General features: G+C 37.3%; 1 protein-coding gene across 1 annotated transcript; it reads left to right on the top strand.

Annotated features, from left to right (window-relative positions):
• The first annotated feature begins 5,182 nt into the window (after positions 1 to 5,182).
• On the top strand, positions 5,183 to 5,581 carry LOC149155012 (uncharacterized). The gene has a single exon (XM_089444289.1). It carries the CDS (start codon positions 5,183 to 5,185, stop codon positions 5,579 to 5,581), a length of 399 nt encoding a protein of 132 aa, XP_089300415.1.
• The last annotated feature ends 8,295 nt before the right edge of the window (positions 5,582 to 13,876 follow it).

Here is a 13,876-nt window from a genome sequence, read left to right as displayed (position 1 = left end):
TGAAGAATACAGATGTTATATGAGAGATCATGCCTTTATATGCAAGTTTGTAGGTTTCTGGCCATCAAAAAGAGACCTAGCTAGGTGGATACAACAAAGATGGAAGCCGAAAGGGCATATAGATCTAAAGTTAGGGGAAAAGGGTTTTTTTACAGTGATATTTGCAAACCTAAAGGATAAGGAAAGAAATTTTGTAGGAGGGCCATATTTTATGAATAATGTTAGCTTATTTATGAGACATTGGGAGGATAGATATTACCCGGACCATGAAAGGATGCTAGCAGCACCCATTTGGGTAAGACTATTTGGTCTACCAATGGAGTTCTGGGACCCTGATATCCTGGAAGGCATAGGCAATACAGTTGAGACTTTTGTTAAAGTAGCAGATTCAACAAAAAGAGGGAAGTATACATCCTATGCAAGGATATGCATCTATATGAACATAGCAGAACCATTGCCGGAGTATATAGAGCTAGAGTACCATGATGAAATATGGCAGCAACCAATGGACTATGAGCATATACCGTTCAGATGTAGAAGGTGCCATGAATATGGACACCTCTTCAAACAATGTCCACTGAATAAAGAAGAGGAAATAACAAAGAAACAAGAAGAAGAGCAAAGGAGGACAGAAGGGACAGATGAAGGGGAATAGGGTTTCCAAGAAGTCCATAGGAAAAAAAGGCCAGGAAAGGAAATAACAGGGATGCAACAACCCACAAAAGTAGTAACAATAGAATGCCAAAATAAATTTCAGGCCTTACAAGAGGAAGAAGAGGAGCACGGAGATGAGGAAAACGCGGAGGAACCAATGGAATTTACAAAGGAGACAAAAGAACCAGACTTGAACCAGAATAGTAAAGCAAAAGGAGGAACGGAGGAGAGTATGGAGATGACAATAGAACAAACCCAGATGGGGAAAGATACACAGAAGGGCAGCGAGAACGAGGAGGAAAGAATCATGAGAATATTGTTGTAGGACTGGAAAAGCCTCGATGAAAGGTTTATCCCAGAAGCCCAAAAGAATTTGTATAAAGAAACATTCCAAAAATACAAGGAGAAGAAAGGAATTAATTTAGAAAATTGGACAGATCAAACAGGAGCGTAAGAAACTCAAAATATGGGAATGGACACTTCTGGCAAAGGAGGAGGAAAAGAGGTCGATAGACATTGAATGAAACCATTCAAGCGGTTGGGGAAATATTGGTCAACTCAGGAAGGGTTATACCTCTTTCAGAGGTATTTCAACAACCATCCAAAAAGTTATAAAATGATAGTAACAAGTTGGAACATTAGGGGACTCAACAGAAAAGGAAAGTAGAGGTATCTAAAGGAGAGGATAAAGAAAGATAAGCCCTGCATAATGATAATCCAAGAGACAAAAATTAGCTCCCAGCAATTAGAAGGAATAATCAAAAAACAAAAAATACAATATGAAGTGATGGGCCAGGATGCGAATGGCACAGCAGGGGGTCTGGCAATCCTCTGGAACCCTGAGGAGGTAGTGTTTGAGAACTGGATAAGCTTTCCCAGAATCCTAATAGGCTTATTCAGAAGGATAGGATCAATGGAGTGGTCACTCATCTCAGGAGTCTACGGGCCGCACATACCAAGGGATTGGAAAAATTTCCTTAAGGACCTGCAATCCACAAGGAGGATCTTCCCTGGAATACCGTGGATAGTAGGGGGAGGTTTTAATATGATCAGAACAACGGAAGAAAAAAGGGGAGGCATAAGTAGACCGGATCAAAACATGGAGGAGTTTAATGAGATGATTACAGAACAAAAACTAGTAGATATACCAACAATCAACGACATCCACACATGGAATAACCGAGGGGAGGAAGAAACCAAATAGCTTCCAGATTAGACCGATTCCTTATATCAGAACAAATAATGAACTGTGATGTATTCATTGAAGCCAAAATCATGCCAGCAATGGGTTCAGATCATTGGCCGATCAGGTTGGAACTAGATATTAAGAAAAACTCCCGCAAAAGACCCTCTAGATTTGAGGTTTTTTGGCTCAGGAATCCTGAATTCTTATCTAAGGTAGAGGAATGGTGGACTCGAATTAGACAAAAAGGAAAAGGAAAGATGCATACCTTTCAGTTAAAACTCAAATAACTCAAAGGGAAAATAAAAAAATGGAATAAGGATGAGTTTGGAAATATAATGGTGGAAAAACAAAAGCTAGAGAAAGAAATGGAAGAGATACAGAAAAAAATCATTACAGAGGGCAGAGATGAAGAAAGAAGTAAAGAAGAAGGAATTATAATGAGCCAACTTGAAGAGCGGAGGAAATAGGAAGAGATTCTATGGAAACAAAAATCCAGGATAAACTCGTTACGAGAAGGGGAAAGAAACACTAAGTTTTTCCACCAAGTTATGATTCAGCATAGGCAAAGGAACATGATCTTTTCCAAAAAAAATGAAGAAGGAGAAAGGATAATAGATCACGAAGGAATTGAGCAAGTATTGGTAGGATACAATAAAGATATATTAACAGAACCACAAGTAGATAGAGAAGCAACTACAGACCTTATCTGTAAGGAGATCCCTAGAATAATAACAGAGGAACAAAACAGGGCACTGATGAGGGCAGCCACTTTAGAGGAAGTGGAGGAAATTGTGAAGGGTATGAAGAAAAACAAAGCGCGAGGACTAGATGGATACACAACGGAGTTTTATCGAGCAGGATGGGATTTTCTTGGAGAAGAGATTCTGGAAGCAGTTGAGGAATCCCGCATAAAACAAAAGGTATGGCCGGGTCTCAATTCCACTTTCCTCACTTTGATCCCTAAAAATACAAATTCAGAAACTGCCCAAGGTTTTCGACCAATTACCCTTTGCAATGTAATATACAAAATAATTGCCACTCTGATAGCTAGAACATTAAAACCCATTCTCCCTAGCATAATCTCCCTAAAGCAAACCGGTTTTGTAGAGGGAAGGCAAATTATTGATGGACTAGTAGTCACCCAGGAAGTGATCCATTCTCTAAAACAGAAAAAACAGAGAGGAATGATGATTAAGTTAGATTTGTCTAAAGCTTATGACCGATTGAATTGGAAATACCTCATGGCAACTCTAGCGGCCTTTGGATTTAGCATTAGATGGATAGACTGGGTTTACAATATGATATCAACTCCTATTTTTTCTATCATGATAAATGGGGTGCCATCGTCAGCCTTCAATTCCACTAGAGGAATAAGACAGGGGGATCCACTATCCCCTTTCTTATTTATAATGGCAACGGAGGGGTTGGGAAGATACTTCAAAAAAGAGTTGAGGGAAAGGAAAATTAAAGGATTAAGGCTATTTGGTAACAATTTGCCTATCACCCACCAGCAGTTTGTAGATGACATCATGCTCTTCTGTGAGGTCTCAATAAAGGAGGTAAGGGGGGTTAAAAGAATCTTAAATCTATTTATGGAGGCATCATGTATGGAAATAAACAAAGAGAAATCATGCACCATCATCTTTAACACTCTAGACCCAATCAAGGCTCATCTTACCAGAACACTAGGTTTCAGACATGGTGAACTACCAACCAAGTATCTGGGGAATCAACTAGATATAAATCCCACAAGAATGGAAAACTGGCAGCAAATCATAGAAAAACTTAAGAATAGACTTGTGAGTTGGTCTTTTAGATCGATGAACATAGCAGGCAGATTGGTATTACTTAAATCAGTCCTTCAAGCGATACCAATTTACCCCCTATCTATCATGGCTGCCCCCAAAGGGGCTTGCACTAAAATGAAGGAGATCTTGGGCAAATTCTTATGGGGAGGACCCAAGCAATAGAGGAAATGGGCACTGGTTTCATGAAAAAGCTTGACAAAAAGAAAAGAAGAAGGGGGGTTAGGACTTAGAGACCCTGAAATTCTGAACAGAGTGTTAGGGGCAAAGTTGTGGTGGCGGTGGATGAGGGGAGGAGATGACTTATGGAAGAGAATATGGACCCAGAAATATAATATGCCCGCATCAGAGGTAGGTATCCTCAGAGCTGAACAAACCCCAAAAGGCTCCACAATATGGGAATTAGCAAGCCAGAGCAGAAACATCATAAATAATTATGCATTTTGGGAAGTAAGAGGAGGAGGTACAGCTAGGTTTTGGGAGGAGGAGTGGCAACAAAGAAACAAATTGGTCAGCATACAAGCCTTGCAAAGCATACATCAAAAAGAAATAAGGGAGGGACGAGAATGTGTAAGAGACTATTGGAAAGAAGGGGAGCCAGACGGGCTGTGGAGAATATGGAGAAAACCAGAAGAATGGGATGAAAACATCGATCAAGAGCAACAAGGAATATATATAAAGGAATTGGAATCAAGGAAGATCAAAGCCAAACTAGGACCAGATATTCTCAGGTGGGGAAATCTACAAAATGGGCCTTTACTGTCAAGGAAGCATACTACTTAACAACATATCAAGAGAGGGAGGGAGAAGCCGTAGAGTGGGAAAGAAACTGGAATGGTAAATGGTGGCCTAAGATAGCTATATTCGCCTGGCTTGTCGGAAGAGAAAGGATACTAACATGGGATAAGATTCAAAAGAGAGGGTTCCTCGGACCCTCGAGATGCAGCCTTTGTAAAATGGAGATCGAAACTCAGGAACACATTTTGAATTCTTGTCCATTCGCTCAGCATCAATGGTAAGAGATCAGAAGTCTCTTCGGAAAATCAAACAGAGATCCCAGGGATATCAAAAAGACTATCTTTCAATGGGGTAAGGGCCAATTCTCATGCAAGGTTGTGGGGAGAATTTGGAATCTAGCTATAGGATTCGTGATATGGTTCCTGTGGAAGGAAAGAAACCGAAGGATTTCCTAGACAAAATATACACTCTAGAAAGGATATGGAAAGGAATTCAAAAATCAATTAGAGAGACCGTTTTGGCTGAGACCTGGGAGGAGGACGATTGGAAAGCGAATCCGGAAGAAGGAAGTATCATAACAAAACTAAATATGGAATTCGGCATGGTGTATCCTAGAAAAAAAACACAGCAAAGAGCTCAGACTCAAAGTCCAGAACAGTTTAGATACCCGGAACGAGATTTCATTAAACTGAATTTTGACGGGGCTTCCAAAGGGAACCCAGGGCCGACATGATTTGGGGGCATCTTTAGAGACAGCGAGAAACACACAAGGTGGGTGTATGCAGAATGGGGTGGCGAAATGACCAACAATGAAGCCGAAATGTGGGCTGTCTATCAAGGTCTAAGGATAGCAGTAAGGAATGGCTACATGAATCTGGAAATCGAAGGTGATTCACAGATAGTAGTGGAAATGTTGCGAAACCTCAACAACGAGAAAGACTGGGAGCATGTAGCTAGAAGCTGGAAGACGGCAGGGATCGTTCAAGACTTGGCCAAAATTTTAAAAAGGATAGAATACAAAATCATTAACCACGTCAGGAGAAAAGGAAACAAGGCGACAGACTACCTTGCAAACTGGGGAAGTACAGAACGGAGAGAAAAGATCGATAACAGCTGGCTAACAATAAGGAACAAACCGAGATGGGATGAACTCAATACCATAATCACGCAAGATCATAATGAAACCACAAACCTATAAAAAAGACACCCAGAGACCCCTGATCGGGGTGATAATGACGGCACTCAGAGAAATTAAGACAATTCAGGTAAGGGAGGATGTCAAGGCAATAGAAATCTGGGTAATGATGAAGGAGGACAGAGAGATCAACAGAGAGGATATCATACCGAGGAGGAACGGAGATGAAGTAATGAAGGATGAAGCAGGTGAAAGGAATACGGTAGAGATTGGACGTGGGTACGATGGCACAGAGGAAGGACGAAGAGAGGTGGGTTGCCATGAAAATGGCAGGAGAATCGGGAGAAGAGAAGGGAGGAGAATTGGCGGAAGAGATATCATAAAGGAGGAAGGTGAGACAAAGGAAGGAGGACGACAAATGAAACTGTAGAGGATAAGCGAGGAGCCAAGGTGGTGAGAACATTAGGTAATCTCACAGAAGGACAGAGGAGGTAGAGAAAACAATTGGGCTGCGCCGGAAGAGGGAATCGAATGGCAAAGAGGAGGAGAATGAGAAGCAAGGCGGAGGAAGAGAACAGAGGCCGAAGAAGCTCAGAAAAGAAGGGGAAAGAAATCGAGACAGAAGACATGGCAGAGCAGTATCAGACAATTCAGGTCGATACTAAAGATGATGTGGAAATGTTTGATTCTGATGAGGATAGAGCTGAGCATCCAAAAAAGAGAGTATGGAAGGATGTGGGGTTAGTAAAGGACAAACTACAGGAGGACAGAGAGCATGCAGAAAGGAGAAGCAAAGGGCGAGAGGAGGGTGGTGACCTTGGGAGTACCTAGGGTATGAATAGTCGGAGAGGCAAAGTAAATTGCAGGACCAGAGGAAGAATAGGACGGGGGAGAGGCCGGCACAATAGAGGAAGAGGATGGGTGGAAGGGAGACGAGAAGAGCATGAGCCATTACCGGCAAGAAAATACAGAAAGACACTGAAGAAGAAAATATAGTTTGCAGAACAAGCCTATTGTGAAAACACTAATAAAGATATCAGAGGGATAATACAGCATCTGAAGGATGAAGCAACCCAGGGTCAATCAGGATTAGGAATGGAAGAGTGGGAATACCTCCTACCAGATCCAGGGAATACTAGAGGTCGCATGACTATTTATAAATAGGCCTTGCATGTATATTGGGTCATGAAAAGGCTATTGACGAAGGCTATGGAACAAGTCGCCATGGAAATGGCTGAAATGTCCCAGGGAATTCCTAATCTGAAGAAAGAAATGCAGAATATTCAGATCATCCTCATAATGCAGGATAAAAAAACTGGAGGAGATCCAGCAGCAGATAAAGAAAATCAACCCGGGTGTAAAGAGAGAAGATGATCAGCAGGAAGCCATGGCGGAATAATATTCGAAGATACGTACATGCTCTCTGTAGTTTGAATGCTGATGGATAGTTTGTTTTCCTTTTTGCAGTTTATAATCCAAACAAGAAGTAGTAGTAATCTTTTTTACTGTTTAGTTTACATAGCCTGGACAACAAGGATTAGTATTTTTTGCTTTTGGATGGCTGTAAAAAATTTAAGGTGGCCAACAGACCCGGTTTCCCCTCGGGGCGGGTTGAAGCCACCAGGAAAATGTACTGGTTTCAATTCGAATTAATGGAAAAAGAATGGTCCCTCCTTAGCTTACAAAAAAAAATTAAATCATCCAAAAATAAGAGTTATGAGAAAAATTTTAGACATTGACCAAGACATTTAGCTTATCTCCTTTCCCTCTATTCTAACAATGGTAGTAGAAACTATTATGTGGAGGAGTTCACAATATGTTCCCCAGAACAAAAAGGAAACCTTGTCCAAGGCCCAAGACAATAATTTTCCTTCCACATCAAGAATTTAAGTTAGTTATCGAGAAATTATTAAAATTCCAATTGGTCATTGATGAAATGGTTAATAATGTTTTCACTTATAATGATATGAGTTTTACGACTCCTTTTACGGCAGGGGTATTACATACTCCCCCCTTAAATAGAACACTATCCTCAGTGTTCATCTCTCACTGGTACTTTAAATTTTACTCAAGATATAACAATCTAAACCACCCAAAAAGGAGATCATTCCAAGAAATACCAATAAGAAAAAAAAAGAATGTTATAACATAAGAAAAATCAATAGTCATAAGCATTTATAGCTATGAAAATATGTATATTCTACCTTCCATCACTAAATTACCATTACTCAAATTCATAAAATCAAAACAAAATCTCTATATCAACTTACCATTACTTACTAATTACTCTTGTAAGTAATGGTTACTTTTGTGTAAGCGATTCAATGGTTTAAGTACCTTGTAATCTATGATCAACAAATCCAACATAATCACATTAGCCACAACATTTTCAATCAAATGAAATACTTATAATTATCACTCATTTATACAATGTCAAGTGATATTTAACCACAATAATCTTCCTATTCTTCAGAGAACGTCAATCCTCTAGTCATCAAAATTATAAATCACTACACCATGTGCACATTGTCTTAGATCCCGCTAAAGACATTCACATAGTACTTCTAAGAGTATTGAGAGAGCACCTAACTCTCTAGTCATCAAAATGATCAATAAATGCACCAAGTGCATATTGTCTTAGCCCCTGCTAAGATATTCAAAAGATTGGTAATGCAATAAAGGAACTTACAGTTCCAGTAATTCTTTTCCGAGAACTAGGCTCTTTTCCCATTAAGATGTACCTGATTTTTTTTTTACACAAACATATAAAAAATTCATAACACATAAATGATTAGCTAATTTTTCTGCTATGAGAACTACAATGGAAAATAATGCTTCTCCCACCTAGTGGGAATTGGTTTCCACAACCAGATTGAGCCATTTTCACATCCATACAATTCTATAACATAGACCATACCAAATCAAGTCTGGAATTCCACTAGCCAACCAACTCAAGAATTCCAATGACCACACAGGGTCCAATACAGGATTCCTCTTAGCAGCGTCCTTCCTATTCCTCTGACAACATCCCATCTATGAGGAATTTTGGGCCTCCTCCAATAAGCTCCAAAATCAATAGATTTGTCTCAAGATTTTCCTCTCTTGCCATCTTGGCCAACTCTTTTCCCTTAATAAGATCATTTATCTGTAGGGAGAGGAAATCCGGGTAGGCAAGTGCCATCAACCCAAGGCGTCTTGTCCTTTCACAATTGTCCACAACTATGTGACATGTAAAAACCTCTTTTATCACTCTTTCCAACAATAATTTACACAACTAACCATATGCACATTATCATTAAAACAAGAGAAACATTTAGATACACCATGCATTTATACTTGACCCTTAGCATGGGTCCACAATATCTAGATTGACAGGAAACATAACTGACATATAGGTGATATACATTCTGATTTTCCAAATAATATAATCATGCATATCATAACATTATATTTTCTCATTTACGGTTACAATTCACATTGCAATGTTTTACATTCACAGGTTCTTTTGTTTCCATTAAGCTACCTCTGCTTAATCCCATCAGCAACATTAGTCATAAATATACATTGTTTAAACTAGTACTCACTTTTGCAATAATTTTAGTTTCATGCATTCAATATTTTCATGCATAAAGGTATATACAAATATTTATTAACATGTAAATTTCAATAACAATTAGGGTAATAATCCAACATTTCCAATTTCCCACAGTGTACTGTTATCAACAAGGCAACACATGAAGTGCTACCATAATCACTCGTTTACAACTTACAATAAGTTTTAATAAAAAACAATTCATGAATATAAGTTTTAATATTTATTCATGCAACACTAACTAATCAATGCTACCAACCATCTTAATGTAATCATGACAAGACTTAACCAACAACTAGCTATTGCAGTCAAGCCTCACTAGTTGACTCATTGTTTATTTTTAACATCTAAATGGGTTACTTCAATGTCCTTTTAAAACACTCTATAGTCCTATTCAAGGAAATCCCCCATATTTTACATTCATGCATTTATTATTTATAAGTATTACATTGTTACTTTAGTCATGTTCATTAAATGTATCAATAATATGTCAGATATGAAAAGGTTGGTAATCAACTCTCACTTTCACAGGTGAAACAAAGGTTTTCATAGGTGCAACAAATTTTTTATTATATTTTATCCTCAACAGGATTCAAATGTCATGAACACAATTTTGCAGTAGACTTTATTACTTATTACTCTTCAATGTGGCTATAAACATGCATCATGCATCTCCTGTCAAAAGTAGTCTACTGCATATATCATTATGTAGTTTTTTGAAATCATACTTGAGAAGATTCCCACTAGTATCATACCTCAATTTATTTTTTTATTAACAATTCCCAAAGGCGACATTTTTGCAACCTTCAGCTTTGATACCACTTGTAACACCCCCCCGGTAACCTCACATAAAAATGAGTGGTGTTAGAAAATTTTCACTATTTACCCATGAGTAACTATCCAAATTACTAAACCAAAATCCTCATTAACCATTAGATAGAATATTCATCATTACATAATCATTAACAACCATTGTTGTACCATATTAACATAAACTTTTTGATGTAACCTTACATCATTTTCATAATTCATTTAACTAGATTAGTTAATCACATACTTGATATTATAAATGTCACATCATGCAAGGAATCAACATCATCAAACTAAAACAATAAGCAATCACATCATTGAATATCGATATACCCTGGAAACCCCATAGGGTCAAAACCAACAAATGTTTAATTTTATTATTAAACGCTCTTGCAGGCATTCACCCCTCACTCAATCGCTTATAAGGGATTCCATCCCTTAAACATTTTCATAAAATATTACAAATAAATATCATTAAAATACAACATATCTAGCTAAAAGCTATTACAATCATCATGATATCATTTACCCACAAATCTTCAATATTTATATCTTTGTAGCCCAGTTTTTCTATCAGTAGACCGTCCTGCAACTCACACCCCCCAATATGTGTGGACCATATTCCTTTACTTGCCACAATGTTAACCAAAATGTATCATTTTCACAAGTCACCATCCTTTCTTGTCAGTGTTGGTGTCAACAAGATTTGATATCATGATTAGATAAAGCATTAATCAACCAATAATCAGTCTTTAAAAGTGATCCTTCAACATCTATTCATGTGCATAAATGAGATGTAAATATAATATAGCAACGTGATTCTTATAACAACATTTCACATACATTAATTATAATAAAATAATTATCAAGCATGTCAAAATAAATATCAAATTACTATGATCCTTCTCGCACAAGAACACATACTTTTCCCAAAGGAAAACCACTATAACCATCCATTTTCATTTATAGGATACTAGCATCTTTGCTTTGATTTTCGTGCATGTAATTTGATAATACTCTATTCAAACAAAGTTAGCCCCTCAACTTTTATTTGTTCATGTAACTAAGTAATCTTTCTAATACAATTATTACTATTATTATAATGCATACAAATGCATGCCCCCTTCTCAAGGAAAGCTAACATAATAGATACCATTACCGTGCATGTAAATGCAAGTCCCTTTTCCAAAAGCATATTTCCCAAGATAGAGGTATTTATAAATTCTATTGTACACACAAAGACATGCTCTGATCTAAAATAAAACTAATGTGTTAGTCATTATTTCTGGCATGCATATATATGTATTTTTCTAAAGAAAAACTAATGTATCTATTGCATGCAATTACTTGTTTCTCTTCCAAGGTCTAACACATTATTATTCTTTCCACACATATTTATTTTTAAAGAATCCAACATCATAGGTGTAATTTTCATGTATGTAAAGTTCATATCTCATTTCAATAGATCAAACATAGTATTTCTATTTTTAGTGCCAGCGAATAACATATTCCCTTTCAAGAAATATCAAAGATAGTATTTCTATTTTGTGCACGAAGATAAACTTATTTCCTCTCAAAAATATCAAACTTAATAGTTCTATTTGTCCATATTTCTCATCAAGAAAATCTAATCAAATAAGCACATATTCCTAAACTTTACAAGTCTAGTGGAATCATGTGAATAACTTCAAAGAAATTAATATTCTAACTTCTCACACATAATTCCATGCGATCTTTTTAATAAAATAACTCAATTTCATTATCTTTTCTAAAGCAAAGCTCACAAGTTCTCATGAAATATTTTTTAAGAAAGTAAACCTCGGCAATGTTATGAATAAAAATATTCATAAACATCAATTAAATAATAAATATTATTAATAATAAGTTAATTAAATTAGTTAATGTGTCATTAGTTGTGAAGAGGCATCGGTTAAAAGTTGTGTCATTCTATCTTCATGGCCAGTCAATGCCTATATAGGCACACCGCCACGAAGATTTTTAAGCATCATATATATTTTTATAATACAATTACTACTTACTTACACATACAAATATCATCTACACACAAATACTCTTATGACATGGTAAAATTAAGCTACAGTGGTATCAGAGTGCAACGGTATTCTCACTTGGAAAACACCCCCACGCCATCATTCATCACTCTATCAACTTCTGCTCCCCACATCCAATCCATGTCACACACAGTCAAACACACTTGTTGTTCCCCCACAGTCTCTCGCCTGTTGTTAGCCCTGTTGGTCTCCCGCTTGCTTTCATCATGCCCCAATGTGTCATTCCTCGTGCCCCCCTCTTGTCTGCATCGCCTAACCAACTCCGCACTGCCACCATGCCACACCGTCGACCTATCTGCAACATCTTTGTTGTGTGTTGTCCATGTCCCTTCAGCTCCAGGCTCGTCATGACTGCATGGGCACCGAACAGAGGTTGGTCACTGACCCACTGGGCCACCCTCCCCCATACATTAATTACCATCAAATTTCGTGACCCACCATTCGTGACCATAGTCTGTCCAGGTTACCATCGAGGAGTTCTATGCTAACTTGAGGAATTATGTTTCTTCTTTTTAAATTAAAAGTTTGATATATTCATTTAAAACTATATAATTTTAATATAGTAATAATAATTTAATTAATTAAATTATATATATATATATATATATAAAATTGGGTCTACAAGGAAAAGAAAAACAAAATGGGGAGCAGTAATAATGATGATAATTCAAAGAAATTTCAAGAGGACATCGTCAGAATGCGCAAGCACCTTGACAATATCGATAGGAAGAAAGATGATTTTGGGAAGATTCAAGACCAAATGGTTAAGGATATCATAGCAATAAAAAGCATGATGAGCCAGTTTATGGGAGGAGCCAACCCACCTATAAATCCCTTAGAAAAGAAAAGTCCAAAAAGTCTAGAAGGCAAAAAAATTTCAAATCACGAAATTCCATCGATGCACGAAAATCCGTGAATACCACACATACAATTTGAAGGGAGTTAATACCATACAAAGTTCTTTGACAAAGATTACCTCAAGACTAAAAGAGAATTACCAAAATACGATGGTAAGGACCATAAAGGTGCCCTTGTATGGGTAAATAAGATGGACGCCATTTTTGGAGCAAATCCACCAATAGGTGAACAAGAGAAGGTCATGACTGCATCCAACCACCTGGAAGCAAGAGCATAAGATTGGTTCCTACCATGGTCTAACAAATGTGCAACTTTCTCATTCAATTGGAAAATTTTTTAAAATACCTTGTTAAAACAATTTCACGACGAAGAAGAGGATGATGTCTACGAAATATTTGTTCACCTCAAATAGAAGGGATCAGTGAGTGAATACATGGATGAATGGGAAGTGTTAGCGATAAGGAAAAGGGGATTCTTAGACAAAGAGCTATTACAAATCTATCAGTGTGGCCTTAACGATTACATTCGGGAAGAATTGAAATTATATAAACCCCAAACCATTGAAGATTCCTGACACGTAGCCATAATGATTGAGAGAAAATATAAGCTCAAAATGTCGTCATTCAAGGAAGATGAAGACCAACAACAACACTCAGGAAGAAAAGACACTAACAAATGTAGGTATTATGGAGACAAATGGACATCAGGACATAGATGCATTGACATGAAATTGTATACTTATGAATTCGAGAAGGAATCAGGCACTTCAAGTAGCAAACCAAAAAAAAAAAAATTGTCACAAATGTGGAGAAAACTGGACGCCGGGCCATAAATGTGAAGACGCATCCCTGTGCTACTATAAAATAGTAGATGGGAAGAAAATTGAAGTACGAGAACATAATGAAGGAATCATTGTCAAACACAGTGAAGATTCAGATTCTGAGGAACCGTCATTAGCTATAATCCCATGTGACTGGAAAAAACTTGATGAAAATAGTAATTCATTCGGAGATCAAAAACAAAAAT

This window comes from Pinus tabuliformis, chromosome 9 (assembly GCF_031772625.1).
Source record: "Pinus tabuliformis cultivar Carrire ecotype Pingquan chromosome 9, CPIR1, whole genome shotgun sequence".
Classification (NCBI taxonomy): Eukaryota; Viridiplantae; Streptophyta; class Pinopsida; order Pinales; family Pinaceae; genus Pinus; species Pinus tabuliformis.
The sequence above is the reverse complement of the archived record's forward strand: the minus strand, read 5'-3'. Positions and strand labels throughout refer to the sequence as shown.